Genomic DNA, 23351 nt, shown 5'->3' on the forward strand with positions numbered 1-23351 from the left:
AGAAAGGCCCTCGCCGGCCCCGGGGCTCGAACCCAGGACCTTCTTGCTGTGAGGCGACAGCGCTAACCACTACACCACCGTGCCGCCCCAACTAGCTGTATATTAAAATATTAGTTGTTCACTAAAGTTCCACTATGTTCCAAGTCACATCGCACCACATTCATACTTAGAATTAAACATCTGTATCAGGTGATGGGATCTGAAGTGGACAGCACTAATTACAGGGGTGAACGGGGTCAAATGCATTTTGTGATTTGGTCACTCAGACACTTGTGGAGGTGGTCTGGGTCACATGCGACTGATAGTTTTTAATGGAATTGGCACTGCATCTCCGACACCATCAAAAGATCTCCCAGTCACTGGTATTGCCAGGTTTGGAGCTACGCTCACCGCTGATGTGTAATGGTTGATTTTATTTTTTTGCCTGCAGGCTGACATTTTTCTGTCTGCGGATGGGATGTTTTGCATACATTAACTTAATTACATTGCACGTCATTGCATCCGACATCTTGCAGAATCTATAGCCAAGAGAATTATTTTTGTCCAGTAGACCAACAGTGGCACAACACACCATTAGACAAAGGCATTTAATAAACTGGAAAAGTCAGTGTACACTCAAAGCTCATCAGCAAAGACATAATTTCATGGAGGCATGGCCTGTGTTGTGTTGCAATGTGAAGGCGTTACTGTTACCACCTTAAATGTGATTTCACAACAATTTTCAGTGACTACGTATTTTTTTTTAAATCAAAGAACGATACATCATACTTTATCCATTTAAAGCTGCATTTAATGCCATAGAATGTCTGCGAAACAAGACTGGTGGAAAAATGCAAGTCTGACTGTTATAAAGCACTGACACTGGTGACTCCTCCCATAAATCAATAAATGTGCTCATACAGAAATCACCACCATATCAACAATTATACTGTACCTTTGTTAAATCACAGCACATTATTAACCCATTCATTATTAGTCTCAGTTTGTGTGGCCTCCACAACCTAAAGGTAGCTGTAGGATGTATATTCTGAGAAAAACTACTGAATATTTTTCCTCCCACATACCAATAGTAACAATCACTCTACATGACAGAATTAACAAAAAAAAAAAAAAAAGGGGGTTCATGTTCTGATGTTTGCCAAGTGCTGTGGCCAGATTTCAAGAAGTATCAAACACAGCACTCAAATATAAAAAATAAAAATCCACATGCAACATATGCATGCAGAAAGAGAGTTCCTTAACAGTTCTTTTCTTCCCGCCGGTCGCTGGGTTCGAGCCCCGTAGCCAGAGAGGGCCTTTCTGTGTGGAGTTTGCATGTTCTCTCCGTGTCCGCGTGGGTTTCCTCCGGGTGCTCCGGTTTCCCCCACAGTCCAAAGACATGCAGTTAGGTTAATATGGGACGGCCTTGGGCTGAGGTGCCCTTGAGTGAGGCACCTAACTCCCAACTGCTCCCCGGGTGCTGTTAGCATGGCTGCCCACTGCTCTGGGTATGTGCGTGCTCATTGCTCACGTGAATGTGCATGTGTGTGTTCACTGCTTCAGACGGGTTAAATTCAGAGAGGAATTTCACAAGTGTGTGATGAATAAAGTTGTGCTTTCTTTCTTTTCTTTCCTAAAGGGAATTTAATTGGAACCCTCTCTGTTCGTGATAAATAAAACCTTTACTGATTCTTACAGAGGAACAAAACAAAGAGCTGTTTAGAGTTGTGCATTTTTTTTTTTCCTCAAAGAAAGTGACAGCTCATGATCAGCACTGGTGAGTAAAGTGATTCTGATTTTGAATCTGATATCAGCGGGGATGTGATGTCTGACTGGTGTGCGCCCCCTACTTGTTCCTGGTGGTTGTAGCAGGAACAGGGCAAAGAAGAAACTTCTCTAACCCTTGAATTCTGGTAATCCCAAAACTGGAAATCAAACATTCATTCCAATTTTTATGTACATTTTTGTTCAACGTGGCTCATAAACAATTTTAAAATATTTATATTCTATAAGCAATATTCAGAATCATCTAAATTTAAAGCAATGATGTGAAACGTGTTAAATATGACTAGTGTTGGGGCGTCGTGGCTCAGGTGCCATACCATAAATCCGGGGACCCGGGTTCGATTCCGACCCGAGGTCATTTCCCGATCTCTCTCCTGCTCATTTCCTGTCTCTACACTGTCCTATCTAATAAAGGTGGAAAAAGCCCAAAAAAATCTTTAAAAAAAAAAAATATATATATATATATATATATATATATATATATATATATATATATATATATATATATGACTAGTGTGTAATTCAGAAACAATCGATGACCCAGGCCTCCATTTTGCATTTACACTTGATATGTGCCATCATATAGTGAGATGTACTGAGACAGATATAATATGTAGATCCTCATGTGCGTGTTGGGACAGTGTACATGTTCGTACCTTACTGAAAACAGTTTTGACATAGATGGGCAGGTCTCCATGTGGACTCCCGAAGCCACCCACAATGCTAAAGCCGAGTCCTTCAGAGCCCTTCTCCAGAGTGATGCTCTTTGGCTTGGGCGTTCTGTCACAAGACACAAACGTTTGATTTTTCATATTTCAGGATAAAGATTACACATACGGTCTGTAACATATACACTCACTGGCCACTTTAATAGTAACACTTGATTCCCTACTCACTCATGCAAATATCCAATCAACAAATCATGTGGCAGCAACACAATGCATTAGATTCTACAGATACAGGCCAAAAGCTTCAATTAATGTTCACATCAAACATCAGAATGGGGAAAAGTGTGATCTCTGTGACTTTGACCATGGCATGGTTGTTGATGCCGGATGGGCTGGTTTGAGTATTATAGAAACTGCTGATCTACTGGGATTCTCACACACAACAGCCTTTAGAGTCTACACAGAATGGTGCGGGAACCCAAAACAAAAAAAAACATCCAGTGAGTGGCAGCTCTGTGTTTAGAAACGCCTTCTCAGGAGAGAGGCCAGAGGAGAATGGCCAGACGGGTTCGGACTGACAGGAAAGCTACGGTAACTTTAAAAAAAAAATCAATCAATCAAACAAAAATAAATAAACAAAGAAAAAAAAAACCCCACCACACTCTTTACAACTATGGTGAGTGTGAGCAGAAAAGCTTCTCAAAGTGCACAACATATCAAAACTTGATGCGGACGGGCAAAACAGCAGAAGTTAGTAATGGTTTTATTAAGAATACAACTTCATATCACCACAGTCGCAGCCCAAGGGCTGAATTGATGTTGTGACATTACAAAATATGACTGTTAACATTAAAAATAACGTAAAAGATCAATATTCAGACTTGTACTCCTAATTAAAACATAGGAAGAACATTTAAAAAGAATGATCTTAAACAGCTTAAGAAGAGCTGTTTAAAGAAATAAATTAGTAACAAAGTGTAGACTTGGTGATGCAAGATGCTATTGGCATCCAGTTCTACTTGTTTTGTCCTACTATTAGTTAATAAGACAAAAACTATCATGTTAATGGAGAAACCAGAACAGACAAACTCTTCTGTCGTAAAGACATTCCCACAGTGGAACATCTGAATGCCAGATAGAGCCATGCAGTTATCGAAGAGTTATCAACCGCTTCTGACAAATCAGATCCAAGAATTCAGCAGTGCTGGGCTATACATGAAGTTACTGACTGAAAAGAAAAAATAAGCTGATTGCATAAAGTCACAAATGCATTTTACCATATTTACATTTTACAGCTTATGTAATGTGGATAAAGTCTTCATTCGAGTGGTGGAAGGTAACTATGTAGTACTTGATAGGCAGTTTTTCCCAGTAAACAGAGGTGCATGTTTGGTGGAGAGTCTCAGAACTCACTCTGGCTCTGTAACTGGGGTCTCAGGGTTGGTGCTCAGGGCGGAGCTCGAAGACATGCTCTCCACCTGACTGGCGATGGCACTGATGTTAGTGTCTGCTATTACCTGCCAGAGACACACAGATGATCAAAACATCCTGAGAGAAATGTGCCTTGAAAACACACGTGTCTGTATATTCAACCACTGTCAAAACACACGCGCGCGCACAAAGTATCCTGGTAAAATACAGCAAAAGCCGCTCTGGCATCAAAACTCCCATCTGTGAGTCTGAAAGCATGTGTGTCAGAAAGATGACTGTAGGCCTGTGATAACGTGCATCTGTTAATGTGATGTGTGTGGTGGGCATTGAAATGCACCCCTTTAATCCCTCCTGTCCTGGGTGCCATGCATACGATTGTTCTACAGACAGGCACAGCTTCAAAGACATCGATCCTCCGACAAACACTTCCTACCATCACTCATCAGCCCCCCGTCGCCATTCTCCTGCACTAATAAAGGATTTTTTTTTCTTTTTGCAGCATTTAGTTTCTTTATTTTGCCCACACATCAATTAAACCTGATGACTGCAATGACTGTGACGGCGCTCCGAGAAACCCTAATTTCCATATTTAATTAACAACGAGGCAATTAAAACTAAAACACACAACAACAAACAAAAGCTAATTAAAAAATGACTTGGCCAGTTTGTGAGAAAAGTGTGGAAACATTCCCTTGCCATCACATTCGCTTATTTAAAACACACACACACACACACAGCGAGAGAGAGAGAGAGAGAGAGAGAGAGAGAGAGAGAGAGAGAACAGAAAATTGCAGTTGTGGAAATTTTTTAAAGAACATCCAGAGAAAATCTATCCAGTTACTATATGGTCTCTGAAAATGACTGCATACCTCTGGGGGCCAAAACAATGTAAAAATAATCAAATCATTACAGTAAATATTGAGATGTCATGTGGTATTTGACACATGGGGAAAACTGGGCTAATTCCACATGTATCTGCTATTGAGAGAAAGAGAGGAGAGGACATGAACGTAAATGAGCAGGAATGGACGTGGAAAAGAGTGAGAGAGGGAGAGAAGGAGAGGGAGAGAGAGAGAAAGAGGGAGAGAGGGGTAAACAGTAATTGGTCTCCTAGCTGGTGTAATCAGCAGCATGCAGGCAGGGCTCCCCCTGTTTGAAAGCTCGCTGCATTCCTCCTGGAGCGCGGCAGATAACAGCGCATTTGCATAAAGGCTCGGGATTATCTGGCAACCCGTGCTCAACTGCCGCACAGCTGCCGAGAGCTGATAACAGCACAGTGACACAGCACCAACCACTCACACACTACAATAAATCCACACACACACACCACACACACACACACACACCACACACACTATAGCATACACATACAGTCAGTGATCAGCACACAAACACAATCCTATACATTCACCTATACACAATCGCATACACAACCTCTCTCTTTCTCACACGCATGTACCTATACACACTTTCTCTGTCGTTCACAATGTTTAACACAATCATGCATGAATAGACCGAGCAGTACCTCAAACTCACTGACAGAAAAAGCTTCAGGATATACAGGTGGGTGCGAGAATGGACACGGAGATTGAAAAACAGCATGACTAGATACAAAAAAGTAGCCTCGAGTTAAATGCGACATAAAACGTGAAAGCAGCATTATGCATGAGCAATCAGGCTACAGAATCGTTTCCATGCAAAGAGCATAAAGGAAATTCAGAGATTTGAGTCTGAGCCACGGCGCTCTACAGTCATGCTCCGCTACATGGAGACAACACCCTGTAAATGTGCCTTCCTCAAATCCCATTGCACAAACACGCTGTTAGAGTGAAAAAGACAACATTTCACATCATTCTATCAAATCACTGAAAATTCACATCATGATGGACACAATTTTTATGAAAACGTGATTTAAAGATAATTTCTGAGAGACCATTTTGGTATAAATTTAAAGCTACTGTAGTGTTCTTAGCAGAGACCATGACTGGTCATGATATTGAATAATGGGGCTGAAAAAAAAAATCTACTACCCGTCATTAACTCCAGATACTATGATGAAGCCGTTAACTGAGCTTTTCTGTACACAGACACAAAACTATTATGCATACACACAATAATACAGCCACTGAAAAACAGACAAACAACATGATTTACGACCAAAATTTTTTGTCCCTTTGTGTGATTTGTACTTAGATTGGACAATGTTTGCTTAGTCTATTTATTTTTAGTTTTTCCAAAGGCCTTTTGAAAAATCGTATCTAGAAAGCAATCTACATCATTCATGTTTATTCACCCTCTAGTGCATTTCATGTGCACCTTCTCGATTACTGCTGATGACATGGTATAGATGTGCCAGAGACGCAGGCTTAAATAAATTATTCCCAATGCACATGAAATCGAGGGAATATTTCCTCAAGTGTAATCATGAGACATGGCTGTGTGAACCTACAGCCTGGGTTGAAAAGAAATCAGCCACAGTCTCTACATCATATTATTGAGTGTATTATTATTTTTTAACAAGCATTAGTGGAGCGCTTGTTCTTAGTTTAAAAAGACAAGTAAACTGTAATGAAGCAAAAAGAAAAAAAAATGCACACCAACAACAAACAAAAGGTGCTGTGCCACAAACTAATCCAATATTAGTGTAAAAACAGTTAAATGTTCTGAATGTTCTAGTAAAAGGTCCATATAAATCACGCTAAACTAATTATTTCCTTCGTCTCCATTTGAGATTTATAGCCACTCTGATTTAATGCATGGAAGAGGTACACTAATTTACGCTTGACAGATCTGGACTGGTGTGTAATTGTGATTGCTGTGGCAGCAATTTGGCACCATGTGGCAGTCGGTCACTATGTTGTGCACATTAAAACTTTTTACAAATAATTTTTGAACTGTGCACCTCTTTCACTGGGGTTCTATGTGCTTTACGTTCATCTATAAAACATCCCCGGCCTCAGTTACACGTCACTTTCCCCCCAGTGTTTCCTGCTGACTTGACACGCGTTGTCAGAAGGGCAAACCAATTCAAAATGAAAGTTCTTTGGATTAACTTGCGTTTTTTTTTGTGTGTTCATATAATATAAAAAAACACTGTCACAAAGATATGAAGCTTATCTTCTCATTTTGAAAAATATATTAAGAAGAAGAAGCAGCCTTTGTCACATGCACAATTCAAGCACAGTGATGGCGTATTCACACCTACCTTGTTTGGTCCGGACCAAACGAACCAAATTTCCCTTGGTCCGGACCTTTTGGGTTGGTCTAAATACAAACCACTGAACTCTGGTCCGGACCAAACAAGCGGACCGAGACCGAGCTGCAAGGTCGGACTCGGTCCGGACCAAAGGAACCCTGGTGCGGATCTTTTGGAGGTGTGAAAGCAGACCGGACCTAATCCGACAGTTTTGCTTTTTTGTACCTCGGGAGCTTCCGTCGTTTGTCGAGCATTATGGGAAACAGAGTCTTGACACTCCACCGCAAAGTGCAAACACTGTTTCGGTTGTCAAGGGAACCTTACAACAGTCGTTCAGTCATTCAGACCAGTGGTAGGCTAGACTACAGAGTACAAAAAATGAGTAGGGGGCAAACGTGGGCCGAGGAAGAAACGCGTACCCTTGTGGATATATGGGCAGATGTCCACATATCTGAGCTTTTGGAGAGAACACACAAAAATGCCGACGTGTTTGCTGTATTCAGTGAGAAAATGAAGGAGAAGGGGTTCACGCGCTCCCCAGAACAATGTCGGCTAAAAGTGAAGAAACTCCGTCAGACCTACATTAAAATCAGGGACATTCTTTCAAAAAGTGGCAGTACTAGCGACGCAAAAAAGAAATTCATCTATTGCGTGAAGAGCCAGAACTGTCACAACATGATGTGCGCTCATCAGCGCTATCCTCCGTAGCCACCTTGCCCTTTGTCGTCGTCGTTGATAAATTACTTGTACAACAGCATAGTAATCGCACAATTCTGAAAACAGTAAAAACTGGAAAAAACATAGGTTTGATGACATTAAAAAGAATAACAGCACGGAAAGCCTCCATGACTACTTTTGAACTTAACGCTTTGTGCGCGTGTCGTCTCTGACCAATAGCTGAACGACCTCAGGGCGCGTGGCTTTGTGGACAGATTTTGGTCCGCTTACTAAAATGTACAGTGTGAAAGCGAACCGCACCAAAATGAAAAAATAAAAAAAACATTTGGTTCGGACCAAAGCAAGTGAACTATCGAACTATCCTGGTCTGAATACACCCTGAGATTCATCTTCTGCATTTAACCCATCTGAAGCAGTGAACACACACGCACACACACCCAGAGCAGTGGGCAGCCAAACTACAGTGCCCAGGGAGCAGTCAGGGGTTAGGTACCTTGCTCAGTGGCACTTCAGCCCAAGGCCGCCCCACGTTAACCTAACTACATGTCTTTGGGGGAAACTGGAGCACCCGAAGGAAACCCACGCAGACACGGGGAGAACATACAAACTCCACACAGAAAGGCCCCGCCAGCCACTGGGCTCGAACCCAGAACCTTCTTGCTGTGAGGCGACAGTGCTAACCACTACTCCACCGTTCGCGGCGCTCACTTGTGATATATACATTCACCACTTGAAGATAAACTTCATAACTTCGCACCACTTTATAATATCCTCCATCTATATACATTTATATCCTTCATCAAAAAATTCCCGTGCAGGGATTGGCCAAGGATGTCTCATGTGATATAAAATAATTCCACCACTGATTAAGCAATGCATCTTATGAAATTAAGAAATGGATACGGTGCGAGTCAGTCATGGCATATCCTGGATATACCATGAACTGACGTCACAATTTCAAGCAATACGGCCAACTGGAGTCACAGCTGCGGCTCCGTGAGCATTTCTGCGTGTATAGAGATCCTTGTGTCATGATCATGCCTAGCAAGGCAGGCGATAGCATTGTTAAAAAATATTTAAAAAGATAAAAAGGAAAAAAAAAACGATAGCATGGTACATTGCACACGCGCAGGCCGAAGGTTGCTCTGACATAAACAACAAACATGACTGCCTCCAATGAGTTTATGCCAAGATTCAATCTCAGAGATGAACATTAAAAGTTGACACTTTTAGTTTGGAATTTTTTGATGAGGAATATAAATCAAATATACCATGCATTGATAGGCACCAGTAATTATGGATTCTCTTCGGTCACCTCAGAGAATCCATAATTTCAACCAGAGCCCCTCAGTGCATGGTACATTTGATTAATAAATAAATAGGTAAATTAATTTTACTTATTGACTGCTATACGAGTACCAGTCAAAAGTTGGACACAGATTGTAATTCAATGGTTTTTCTTTTTTTTTTTTTTTTTACATTAAAAGACACCTCATATCTTAAAGTAATAATGGATTGTCAATTCTTTTCACTTAACTGAGTGGTTCGTGATATATGTATTATTACTACAGTTGTCAAATCCTGTAATTTTTTTTTTTATTATTTACTGTTTGAGCTCAGACACATTCAGAAGGCAAGAAATTCCACTAATTAACTTTTGACAAGGCATACCTGTTAATTGAAAAGCATTCCAGGTGACTACCTCATGAAGCTGGTTAAGATAATACCAATAGTGTACAAAGCGTCAAGGTAAACGGTGGCTAGACACACACACACACCCCTATATCTATCTATCTATCTATCTATCTATCTATCTATCTATCTATCTATCTATCTATCTATATTTTTTTATTAACACTTTTTGGTTTTCTACATAATTCTATACATGCTCCATATATGCCATTTCATAGTTTTGATATCTTCAGTACTGTTCTACACTGTAGAAAAGAGTCAAAATACAGAAACACTTATGAATGAGAAGGTCTGCCCAAACATCTGACTGATACTGTATGTATAGCAAACAGCACGCATCATGTGCTGTAGTGGTTAGCGCTGTCGCCTCACAGCAAGGAGGTTCTGGGTTCGAGCCCAGTGGCTGACTGGGACCTTTCTGTGTGGAGTTTGCATGTTCTCCCCGTGTCTGCATGGGTTTCCTCTGGGTGCTCCAGTTTCCCCCACAGTCCAAAGACATGCAGGTTAGGTTAACTGGTGACTCTAAATTGACCGTAGGTGTGAATGTGAGTGTGAATGGTTGTCTGTGTCTATGTGTCAGCCCTGTGATCACCTGGCGACTTGTCCAGGGTGTACCCCGCCTTTCGCCCGTAGTCAGCTGGGATAGGCTCCAGCTTGCCTGCGACCCTGTAGAACAGGATAAGTGGCTACAGATAATGGATGGATGATTCTTGCTGTTTTGTTGAGAATGTTATAGGCTAAGGTGATATCACTGGTAGGTTTCACCATTAGCAGCTTTTTTTTTTTTTAATTAATACAACACCCAATGGTCACATATACTCCTCTCTTTAGATGCACTTTTGAAATGTTTTATTCCCATACCTGCAAATCCTGGCAAATTTTTGTGGGGTTTTTATTTCTAAAATAAAGAAAATCTCATAAAAGACAAAGCTATGCACTATCTGTATGAGTGTATAAACACAATAAATGGTGGTGGAATTGACTGCGATGCAAGGGGCAGCAGCTAAAATCTTGCCCAGGGCACCAAATTGGTCAGGGCCGGCTCTGTATGCAGGTAGTATCCTACAAGCGTCAGCTTCAGGGACCAGGCATTTACCTGTAAAACAATGCTGCCATAGGCGTTTTTCAGCATAGTGACCACCTCCCCGTGAGTTAGACCCTCCAGAGAACGAGAGTTAATGCTCACAATACGGTCGCCCACCTACACAGTGAGAGAAAATACACAACAAAGGTATTATGAGGAACACAAACCCATGCATCTGATTAATCAATTCCAGTCCAATGCCATTCAGAGCAGCGGCCTTCATCTTTTCTGCTACACAAAGCTAAATCAATAACACTCCTTCTGTCTGTACAAAAAGACAGACAGCTAAAAGGACAGAGGTGAAAGGTGAGTGGGAGGGGCATGTGTGCTGTAACCTTGAGGCGATGGGTCCTGGCAGCTACACCGTTAGCCTGGATCATGGCGATGAAGATGGGGATGTCTCCCAGTGGACTGCCCTTTCCTCCAGCTATACTGATGCCCAACGCATCAGTCGGGCCCTATGGGGAAAAGCACACACACACACACAATTTCATGCAGCCTCACTCACAGGAGAAGCTTTCGTCATCACTCAGTTAGTGTCATTTTAGAAGGAATGGTTGGGTTCTTACACGAGTGATTTCCACTGTGCGTAGGCCCGTTTCAACGACTGAAATGACACAAAAAACACAAAAACTCAGTACAAATCTGTACAGCTTATGACATATCACCAACTGATAATCAATGCTCAGATGAGTTTATAACACATTAATAACTGTTCTTACATCATTCAGGGGAAATACTGGATATTTATTCTCACTTCAAGCTGACATGTCACAGTTCGCTATAGATAAACACAACTGAGGTCACAGTTGATCTGCCTTTGTGTTTGGCTGTTTGCAAGAATGTAGGTCATAATGATTTGTGAAAGGCTTTGCCAGACCATCACACATTAAAGTATATTGGTTACTGAAATACTGAAGTGTAAATAGTTCGGCATATACACAATTACTGATCACTTACAGTACCGCTGCTCAATCATGTAATTATCCAGTCAGCCAATTATGTGCACTGCATAAAATCATATAGATACAGGCTAACAGAATGGTGCAAAAACCAAAAACATCTAAGGAGTGGCAGTTCTGAGGAGAATATCCAGGCATGGTTGAGCTTACAGGAAGGCTACAGTCACTCAGATTACCACTTTTTACAACCTTAAAGGAAGACTGCCTTTCAGATTTTAAGTGTAGGTCATAAAAAGAATTTTCCGACACCCAATTATTTTTGTTCAGTGGACCGAAAGCTACTGAATTCAAATCACAGACTTCCAATTTTATTAGTTTTTTTAATTTTTAAATAGAACAATTAATGAATTTAAGGCCATGTGGCCCTAAATTCTCTGCTATTTTTTCCTGCTTCACCATGACCCAATTCAAGATACTATGTCACGCATCATGTGGTGGACTTTCCCGGTTCACGTAAGGCATTGTGGGATACAAATTTGAAACAGGAGAGAAAAACGGAGGACGCGAATGAAACGTGAAAGACTAAATACAGTAACGGAAAGCGAAAAGAAAAAACGTCATGTTGCGAAGGAAAGGAAACACAGGTGGTCAGCGAGCACCTCGGCGTGATCAACTGTTCATTTAGCGACAGAATGATATAACTGTCAGGGCACGGTCAAGGTAAACCTGTAGATGGCAGTAATGCAACACTGTGGATGCCAGCTGCCGTAAAACCCAAAAGAAGAAGGTGGTGGTAAACCTGCGCATGCACACACAGACTTCCTTTGTCTGCCTGACTGTGTGAAGCGAGCGATTTCATGCACACTGTTTGCTAGGGAATCCCCTCAAATTAAATAACTTCCCAGCCACAGAACAGCCTGGTTTTTTTTGAGAGATATTACAGAAATAAACATATATCACAATGGCCAAATTTCAGAGGGAACCAAATTTCACAGATTTTTAAGGAATAAAAAGGCCGTAGCTTTAATGGGTGGGAGGAGGGGTAACAGGAGGACAGAGGACGGGAAGGAGCAGTAGCCTAGCCTAACAATAAGCAATACTGGACAGATGTGCAATATAAAGTGCAATATCTCTCCTACCGCACCCCCCTCTTCTCCCCACCTTTTTTCCCCCTCCTTCCTCATATCTTATTCTTTTATATTTGTATATGTAAATACTTAATTTATTTTAATTTATCTAGAAGTTCTCTCTATTTCTTTTCTCCGTTTATCTGTAATGATGCTACTGGAATCTTAATTTCCCTGAGGGAACCCTCCCAAAGGGATCAATAAAACTTTTATCTAATCTAATCCAATCTAATCTAATGAGCAGTACAGCATCTGATTAAACATCAAACCTTGAGACAGATGAGCAAGAACAGCAGAAATCCACACTGGGTTCCACTCATGTTGGCCAAGAACAGGAATCTGAGGCTACAGTGAGCACAGGATCACTGAAACTGATCAGTTGAAGCGTGTGACCACTGCAGTCTCAGATTCCTGTTCTTGACCGACACGAGTGGAACCAGATGTGGTCTTCTGCTGTTGTAGACAATGTTTCTCACGCTTTGGCATGTTATGCATTCTGAGATGCTTTTCTGCTCACCAGGATTGCGAAGAGGGGTTATTTGAGTTATTGCAGCATTTCAGTCAGCTCAGACCAGTTTGGCCATTCTCCTCTGACCTCTCTCATCAGCAAGAATGGAACCAACAGAACCACAATTCACCTGAACATTAACTGAAGCCTTTCTGGCCTGTATCTGCATAATTGTATGCATTGCCACATGATGCCACATGCTTGGCTAATTGTATAATTGCACGGATGAGCAGGTGTTCCTATAAGTTGCTGGTGAGGGTGTCTAGATTACACAGTGTAGAGGTACCAGAGCTCTTTGTGTTGGCCTCGTTCCCTATTCTCTTCATACTGCTGGGTAACTGGCTGGGTTGTGGGGCAGTGGGAGGAGCCATTGGGGACACAGGGTTGCTATTGATCATATTACATACGTGACTCTGGAAACAGAAGAAGGACAGTGAATGAGTATGAAGCTTAGCAGAGGTAAAACATCATCCACAAACAGACTCGTTACTCTCATGTGCGTCTCACACACACCACTTTTACACATGTACCATAGTTACTCATGCAGGTAAACGATCCTATTCTTACAGATAACAGAACACAAAGCTAGGAAAGTTAGTGCATATGCACACACACATTGCTGTATAGCAAGGATGAGTGCTGTTCATTCAGTACCAGAAAACAGTCACATGGTGGATCATGCAGTGTCCAAATGGTGGTCAATGCCACAGCCTGGCGTTAGTGGTTAATGTTTTGAGTGTGTCAAACCATGCAGAATCAGCAGAGTGCAGTGAGGATCCCACCCTGATTTACACACCTGGCTTCCCTGGGAGGTGCGTCTGGAGGAGATCCAAGAGGCAGCCTTCATCCGGCCCAACTCTAGCTGTACCATTCCCCTGGCACACTGCATCAGGGCACAATGTATGGCATGTGACTGATGCACTCATGCATTAATGTACACACACACATGGCTGTATGCATGGCAGCGTTGTAGTTAGCTACTCTCAAGTCCAAATTGGGTCCAAAATCAGCAGCTGTTTAGTCATAGTCAAGTCAAAGTTTGGTGTTATACTTGATTTTAATTATGCGTACATAAAATGCTTACTCTGCGTGTATCCTGCTCATCCTACGGTGATGCCTGTGCACATCATCAGAAATTAACTCTATGTAATATAAACATGACGAGTGAGGGAAGTGCACCATAATGTGATGCAATTCTAACAGGAGCAGTGTCAAACGAAACTGCTCTTGCACAATTCAACATTATCTGTAAGTATATTAATCACTTCAAGTGGTTTTTTTTTTTGCATGATTTTCCAGACAAAATATTTACCAAACCTCTTATGTGCAAACCCAACTCCATACATGTTCCATGTACTTATCTTCTAGATTACAACATAATCGCTATTTTTATTTTTAAGGTCTTTAACCACAGCAAGACTGAATTCTCCAGTCTGATTAAAAGGTGGGGGCGGCACGGTGGTGTAGTGGTTAGCGCTGTCGCCTCACAGCAAGAAGGTCCGGGTTCGAGCCCCGTGGCCGGTGAGGGCCTTTCTGTGCAGAGTTTGCATGTTCTCCCCGTGTCCGCGTGGGTTTCCTCCGGGTGCTCCGGTTTCCCCCACAGTCCAAAGACATGCAGGTTAGGTTAACTGGTGACTCTAAATTGACCGTAGGTGTGAATGTGAGTGTGAATGGTTGTCTGTGTCTATGTGTCAGCCCTGTGATGACCTGGCGACTTGTCCAGGGTGTACCCCGCCTTTCGCCCGTAGTCAGCTGGGATAGGCTCCAGCTTGCCTGCGACCCTGTAGAAGGATAAAGCGGCTAGAGATAATGAGATGAGATGATTAGAAGGTGTTGATGCATTTTCTATAACGGAAGCTCTGACAGCAGTACTGGCTGTAATTCAAATGGCAGGTTTATATTACTAAACCTCTCACTCACAATTTGCAGATCGACATGGAAACCTGACATTCAGACATGTGTTTTAGCTCTGTCCTGCCCCCCAGTGGAGAATACTGGATTTCCTCCAGATGTACAAACAATATGATCATATGCAAATATGTGAACACAGCTGCAATGCTGCACTCATAGTCACACCTTCATATTCAGATCAAGGCCAAACCACTGTGGTAACAACATTATTAAAAACATTTCTGTAACCTACTTGCACATCATAGCATATGATCTTTCGTATAAAAAATAGCAAATCCATGTCACAAGTTATGATAACTGAATCAGATCCATGTTCAGGCTGTTGATAGGGGTTCAGGCCTGGAAGTGCTACAGCAGTGTAGGTCTGTCTGTCTGTTTCATTCGTCCTCACTGTTTCTCTCACACAGCATATTTAATGTTATATCTCCCAGTCTATTCCAGATGTGCGTCTAGCCTGTATCGGCTGCACACTTACAGCTATTGTATGGCTGCGGAGAGAAGCTTTAACTACGAATGAGCTGAACTCCAGTGGAGCAAAAGTCAAGTAATTCAAAATGCTGGAAAAAAAAACACCACTTCCAGCAATAACACGCCTGCTCCATCAAAAGAGCACATCAAGATGTACATTAAAGCATATACACAGAACCATGGCCTCACTTTTTGTTTATAAATGCCTTGAGACCTCAAGAATGGCACAGGAATAGTTTTAAGCGTTAACAATAAATCTAATATTGTAATTTTTACGATTAAAGTGATTCATATAGGTAGCGGTCTGAGTGAATGACCTTGACATCTGTGACGTCACAGCAGGAAGTCTATCGGTCTCATCGCCATTTCCGCTATACTAAAACACAGAGCTGACTGCAACTCCGATCCTTCATTTTGAGCTAATTTATCGCCGTGCCACGTAGATGTGTTGCTGGCTGGTCCAGCAACATGACAAAAGGTGGATTTACGTTGCATTCATGGCCCAAGAATGTTCAAACTGCAAAGGTTTGGACGCGTTTTGCAAGTTGTTCACGGGCACATTGGGTGGCTACAAAGTGGTCTCTCCTCTGCTCTGCACATTTTACTGAAGACTCGTACGAAACCTCTGATCTGTTGAGGAGCGTTGGCTATAAGCCCGTATTGAAAGAGGGTGCAGTACCAACAATTAAAGAAAACTACAAGAAAAGGAAAGCATTTATTTTATTTATTTTTTAAAAGGAAAGTAAGTTCAGTTGCACCAGTTCTCCCGGAGTGTGAGCCGAGGGTTGTTGGTAAAAACCCGGGACGGAACAGGACGGGACATATCGCTCAGGCAGTGACCTCCCCGCGGTTGTTGCTAAAACCGGTGATGTTCGGTTCCATCCCGGGTTTTAGTAATTGCCTGAGCCGAGCAGTAATGGCGGAGTACTCAGTATGGAGAAAATGGAGAACGAGTGGAGCAGCTGTCTGATTTCTCCACTGGATATCGCTGCCACCTCACCCTTACGTGTAAGAAGCTAATGAACGGAGAACTGAACGAACAACTGAAAGTTAGATTGTTTCAAAACAAATCAGCCACAAGGTCGGCCTTCAAGAAGCGAGAACACAGACAGGTAAGCTCTGACTCATCTGGATACAAAACAACAAAAACATGTTTACCTGCATGTAACTTGTATTGTGTGTTTAAGTTACCGGTATAAGATTATTTATTTAATTTGCTTCAGAATGTGATTGTCTCAGTTCATCTGATTATTTAATTAGCCTTTTACGTTTTAGCAGTGAAAATGCATGCATGTACATGTATGTTGCATAAGTTATAACACCTATCCTGTTTTAATGAGAGTCAACCCACAATCAGTGAAGTCAGATCAGTCTTAGTTGAGCAAATCAGTAACGGTATTTCTTACCTTCACCATAAATTTTTATTGATATGACTTTGGTCTATAGCTGTACAAGGCCTCGGCCTTAAAACCGGTTACCGCTGTGATTTCACGCACTCAGGGCTGGCTGGCTCAGCGGGGCAGCTCGAATGCCAACTTTGCGGTTGATTTTAACTCTCAATTTTTTTTTATTCCCATTTATGCAGCATGCAAGAGTCAAGGGTGGAGATACGATCCACTCAGACATTTATTTTAAAATAAAGGTTCTGCGTATCTGCTTTAATATAAATATCAATACAGCAACATTTACTAACTTTTTTTAAAATGACATCAAATCTAATAAATAAATAATACTATATAATGAACATTTAGTATTTCCTAATTTGACATCGACAGGCTTCATTCCACAGTGACACCAAAACAGGACAATCCTCACTATACGTACATAGATAGCGACACCTTGTGGTGGTTTAAACAACTGCCTTGTAGCCAGATTTGACTAAATCTCCTCTAATCCTGTCTGGGCTGTGGTACGTTATCACAGTGGTGTTGTAAGCAGGGTTTAAGACTTTAGTCCGTGCTTACCTTAAGGACCGCAGCAACAGTCTCCTGAGAAGCTCGTCTCATATCCTCTCCATCCACAGACAGGATCTGGTCTCCCTGCATAAGCCTGCCATCCAAGTCAGCTGCACCACCTTTAACCACGTCAGAGATGAACACACCTGTGCCATTCCTGCAGAAATGAGAGGGGAGACAGAAAACAGGTCAAATAATATAATGAAGCATTTTCTTAATTGCAGCTCTGGGAAACAGGAATGGGAGATATGACTGCATCATGCTGTCTGAAAAGAGTTTTAGGATCCTAAAATGCTTTCAGCAAAACAATGTTGCTTTTTAGAAGACATGAGAAATGGAAAGGATGGAAAATATATGATAATTTTACATTTTTAAAGATTCTGCACAAAATATTAACCCCAAATCAACTGTTTCCATTCAGAGGTTGTAACTGCTATCAAAACAAAGTGATAGATTTTTATCGCAATGAACACAGTATCTGAAAAAACTATGACATAATTTATCACTATATTAGTATTACATCGTCAACCTGCTCAGCTCTATGTACTGTACATTTTTGTGTTGTTGGTGCTCTGACATCACTAACTGGTGAGTTTTATCCTGCGGGTTTGAGTGAGGAATACACAGAAGTGTTAATGGGCTTCCCAGAACTAGGATGTAGACCCGTTTGAGATGACAACAGCTTTACTCAAATGTGATTTACAAAAACTGAGCTCTATCATTCAAACTAATCAGGAAGCATGCAGTGGAGCTAACCGCTGAAACACTAGCCACCTACCTCTTGCCCACGATGCTGAGGCCAAGACCACGGCCGCTTTTCTTCTGCAATTCCACAGAGAACACGTCCAGGTTCTCCTCATCACGGTACTGTGCTTCATCCCGCAGAACAGTCAGACGCACTTTAGCGGGAGTCTGCCTCAGAGCCGCGATAGCGTCCTCGTGAGCTACACTGCGCAGGTCCACGCCGTTCACCTACAGGGGTGAACATAGAGTATTGTAGAGCTTCAGGCTATACAAAATATTCAGTCTTTATGTATTACAGATTTATAAATTGAATTAAAGATCACATAATTTAAATAATAAAAATATCTTGTTTTTGTTTGCACCAAGAGAAAAAAAAAAAAAGACAGTAACTGCAAATATTTACCATTGTAGCTAATAATGGTTAGAGCAGGTTAGAGCTATGCAACATTTGCAGAAACAGCTTTCTGCACTTTGATAGACCAGACTTCCTGGGCCCTAAAAGCAGCCTGCAGTGCTCATTTTATCCAGCAGATGGAAGCACATCCTCAGGCTACTGCAGCTCAATGGGGCTCAAAGAGGGCTTGTTTTTTTGGAGGACCGTGATTACAGGTTTGCTTTGACACAAACAAATTCCTGTTCAATGACTGTTCTTTGCCTTTCTTCCTCTCAGGAATGCTTATTTAATTACTGTATAGCTTGCATTTCTTCACTTGATGTAAACCAAGTCCACTTTGTCAGATGGATCACAGAGCAGTATCTCAGTTGGCACAATTACCAGAGCCTGGCCCGGGTGGGGTGACGGCAGCAGTGAGAACACCCTTACTCTTTTAGCAGCAGTGTTCCTACAGTGAAATACATTTGTGATATCACTCTGTCTATCTCACCGTCTTTCTTTTTGGTATCTCACCTCCAGTATCTGGTCTCCAGCCCACAGTCGGCCGTCCCGTGCTGCTGCTCCCTCCTCATACACCTCATGGATCACTATAGCATCCTGGAGGGGGGAGGGGAGAGAGAGAGAGAGAGAGAGAGAGAGAGAGAGAGAGAGAGAGAGAGAGAGAGAGCTCATAACCCTAAACTGCTCAACTCTGTCCTTGGATTTTACACATCTTCACCCATCATTAAACAGTATTCATTTTAAACCATTGAAAATGAATAACTTGCCTCACACATTTTGAAATGGCAGAGAAATTACTAAAATTCACTTCCATGTCACAGGTAAAGACAAGATGGATTTCAGTACTGCATTCTCATATTCAGTTTTGTTTAACAGTAGCCAAAACTGTACTGAAATACAATCAATTATAATAACTAATAATAATGTTTTGTTTTTCATTCACATCAGCTAATTAAGACAGCCAGCTCAGCATGCACATTCTGTGGCTGTATTGTGATATTAGGATCATCCACTGATCATTATTATTATTATTTTGAACATGACTAATTTGAAGTAGAGATGGTACGATACCATTAATTCTAATACGAATACAGATACTGAAACCTTGAGTAATCAGCAGATACCCATCCGATATTGTTTTCTTTAAAAACTAGGCAAGTCCATCCATCTATTATCTGCAGCTGCTTATCCTGTGCCAGGTCGAGGGCAAGCTGGAGCCTATCCCAGCTGACTACGGGCGAGAGGCGGGGTACACCCTGGACAAGTCGCCAGGTCATCACAGGGCTGACACACAGACACAGACAACCATTCACACTCACATTCACACCTACGGTCAATTTAGAGTCACCAGTTAACCTAACCTGCATGTCTTTGGACTGTGGGGGAAACCGGAGCACCCGGAGGAAACCCACGTGGACACGGGGAGAACATGCAAACTCCACACAGAAAGGTCCCAGTCAGTCACTGGGCTCGAACCCAGAACCTTCTTGCTGTGAGGTGACAGTACTAACCACTACACCACCGTGCCGCCCAAAGCTAGTAAGTTTTTAAAAAATATATATTCTTAATTGAAGCATTTCACAGTTAAACTATTTCAGAAAAATGACTTGCACTGTAAATATGATAAATTTAATAAAATATCAATATTATAAAATCAAACCGGGGGGCACGGTGGTGTAGTGGTTAGCGCTGTCGCCTCACAGCAAGAAGGTCCGGGTTCGAGCCCTGTGGCCGGCGAGGGCCTTTCTGTGTGGAGTTTGCATGTTCTCCCCGTGTCCGCGTGGGTTTCCTCCGGGTGCTCCGGTTTCCCCCACAGTCCAAAGACATGCAGGTTAGGTTAACTGGTGACTCTAAATTGACCGTAGGTGTGAATGTGAGTGTGAATGGTTGTCTGTGTCTGTGTGTCAGCCCTGTGATGACCTGGCGACTTGTCCAGGGTGTACCCCGCCTTTCACCCGTAGTCAGCTGGGATAGGCTCCAGCTTGCCTGCGGCCCTGTAGGACAGGATAAAGCGGCTACAGATAATGAGATGAGATAAAATCAAACCGAACATAAGAAAAACTTTAGATGTTCCAAAAATAAATTTATTTTCCAAATCCAATTCTAATCTTTGCCCTTTCCTTCAGCAATTTCAACAAGTCCAAAAATGTTTAATTCTGGATATTTCAATGCATGTTGTATCAACATAAACATATGCTCTGTTTTTAGTTCTCATACTGACTGAACAGGAAAACATCAGCAAAGAACGCAAACTGTCAACAGTCCTCCCTTGCGAGCATCCAAGTGTGAACTGGTTTGCAGAATATGTGGGAGAAAATGATCTAAAACTAGCCAGCAATGGATATCAATGCATTTTATTATTGATGCCATTTTTTACATTTTGGATGCCAAAGTAAAGACCCAAAGACTTTGATGAAATACTGCAAAAACACAGACCTTCAAAGAATACTACTGATCTAAACTGTGAATGTGGTCCACATGCATGGTCAGTAAGCAAGGGCAGTGGCAGATGTGTCCCATACCAACTGTGTGTCTTTCCCTCCGACAATACTGAGACCGAGTCCAGAGCGGCCCTTTGAGATCTCTATCACAGTATCCTGCCCTGGCACGATGGGACACGTAGCAGGGTCTGCAAACAAGGGAGAGAGGTGGAACAATGAAAACATGAGTGAAGGAGAGAATCCAAGTGTGGAAATGTCTACTTTTGCTAGACGTCACAGAAGTGAAAGCAATTTTATCTTCCGAGATACTACAACAGCCAGTGATTAAAAGGTTTAAGAAATCAACAATGAATGTGCAAATGTGTCATTTTTCCCATTTCAACATAGAAGAGACTGGAACAAACACTGGAAAGAACACCTGCTGCTAAAATCAATATATAAGGATAAAGACTCTGATTACAGAAGAGACACAGGGGTTGCGTTTATTTATTAGGGACTAAAATTAATGATTCAAGTAACATTTACACATTATCAGCACAGTGGCTTAAAATCAAATCTAGACATAAATTTAGGACTCAACATGCATTTTTAGTCACAGTAATAATACTCAGATTCCAGTGTCTAGTTCTACATTAGCTGTTGAACTAAACTCACACACTGAGCAGTACAGGAGCAAGGTTTGTTTTTTTTTTTGGTTAATAATCGTATTTGATCTGGTTTGACAGTTTACAAATCTTTTCAAGCAGATGTATTTCTGCCATATTTTCAAAAGTTTAGGAAACGCAGATTTTCTTTATACCCGTGCGTGTCTGTTGATGAATGCTAATCACTCAAACACGGCTAAAAGGACAAGCGAAAGGCAAAAACAGACTTTCTTGGAAGTAGACATTATTTTGACTCCCATCTACACCAATATAAATATTTATTACTTAAGAGAGCAACAGCAGCACCTGAAAAGCAAAAATGTGGAGCCAAAATGAAAAGAATTTGACATGAAAAGGGACAAAATATACACCGGTCAGCCATAACATTAAAACCACCTGCCAAATAATGTGTAGTTCCCCCACCGACTCCCAAACAGCTATAACCCATTGAGGCATGAACTCCACAAGACCTCCGATGGTCTCTCGCAACAAGATGTTAAACAGCAGATCCTTTAAGTCCTGTAGGTTGTAAGGTGGGGCCTCCATGGATTGGACTTGTTTGTTCAGTACATCCCACAGATAATCGATCGGCTTGAGATCTGGGGAATTTGGAGACCAAGTCAACACACTGAACTCTTGGACCAAAGGTTTCCCAGTAGAACATTACCCAGAGCATCACACTGCTTCCACTGGCTTGCCTTCTTCCCATAGTGCATCCTGGTGCCATCTCTTCCCCAGGTAAGTGACGCACATGCATCCTGCTATCCACATGATTTAAAACAAAACGCTGATCGTCAGACTAGGCCACTTTCTTCCACTGCTCCATGGTCTAGTTCTGATGCTCATGTATCCATTGTAGGTGCTTTCGGTGGTGGATCAAGGTCAGCATGGGCACCCTGATTGGTTTGCAGCTACACAGCCCCATACACAGCAGCCTGCAATGCACTGTGTGCTCTGACACCTTTCCATCATAGTCAGCATTAACTTTTTCAGCAATTTGTGCTACAGTAGCTTTTCTGTGGGATCAGACGAGACAGACTAGCCTTCGCTCCCCACTCGCATCTATGAGTCTTCACGGCCCATGACCCCGTCACTGGTTCACCAGTTGTCTTTCCTTGGATCACTTTTGGCAAGTACTACCCCCACTGCATAACGGACACACCCCATAAGACCTGCCTTTTTGGAGATTCTCAGACCCAGTCGTCTAGCCATCACAATTTGGCCCTTGTCAAAGTTGCTCAGATCTTTATGCTTGCCCATTTTTCCTATTTCCAACACATCAACTTCAAGAACGGACTGTTCACTTGCTGCCTAAAATATCCCACCACTGGACAGGCACCATTTTAAATGTTATGATCAGTGTATATCTACTGTACACGTACGTGAAAAGTGCTGTTTAGGTTTTTTTTTTTTAAATTCAAAGTGAAGTGTCACATCGATTCTCAGCCCTCCCTGATGCCATGTGAGAAAAGCAGAAGGGCATACCGTATGTGTGCAGTGCAGGAAGTGAGTGGTCCACAGCACAATAAGGAATATGACACATTACAGCTTGAGACATACCAGATCGGCCACTTAGCGTTGGCTCGAATAAAATGTTGCACAGCATTAAAAGAAGAATCCTGTGGCAAATGGAATTGAAACACACCACCTGAGCATGCCCTCCTTTTATACAGAAGCATTGCTAACTGAATGACTGGTTTCGTTTGTCTTAATTTATGGATTTATATTGACTTGCTTTCTTTAT

The 23351-nt window shown here is 42.0% G+C and overlaps 1 protein-coding gene across 5 annotated transcripts in view; it reads right to left on the bottom strand.

Moving 5' to 3' along the window:
* Positions 1 to 23351, bottom strand: part of patj (PATJ crumbs cell polarity complex component) — a 234157-nt gene that overhangs the window by 1554 nt on the left and 209252 nt on the right. For all 5 annotated transcript variants that reach the window (XM_060941335.1, XM_060941333.1, XM_060941334.1 and 2 more), the window contains 11 exons: positions 21045 to 21151; positions 19036 to 19119; positions 18163 to 18356; positions 17394 to 17541; positions 13847 to 13933; positions 13337 to 13463; positions 11083 to 11120; positions 10849 to 10971; positions 10526 to 10630; positions 3846 to 3949; positions 2421 to 2544 (listed from right to left, as the gene is read on the bottom strand). In XM_060941335.1, coding sequence (XP_060797318.1) covers positions 2421 to 2544; positions 3846 to 3949; positions 10526 to 10630; positions 10849 to 10971; positions 11083 to 11120; positions 13337 to 13463; positions 13847 to 13933; positions 17394 to 17541; positions 18163 to 18356; positions 19036 to 19119; positions 21045 to 21151 — 1241 coding nt within the window. The remainder of the gene's footprint in view (positions 1 to 2420; positions 2545 to 3845; positions 3950 to 10525; positions 10631 to 10848; positions 10972 to 11082; positions 11121 to 13336; positions 13464 to 13846; positions 13934 to 17393; positions 17542 to 18162; positions 18357 to 19035; positions 19120 to 21044; positions 21152 to 23351) is intronic.

Source organism: Neoarius graeffei, chromosome 15, assembly GCF_027579695.1.
Source record: "Neoarius graeffei isolate fNeoGra1 chromosome 15, fNeoGra1.pri, whole genome shotgun sequence".
Classification (NCBI taxonomy): domain Eukaryota; kingdom Metazoa; phylum Chordata; class Actinopteri; order Siluriformes; family Ariidae; genus Neoarius; species Neoarius graeffei.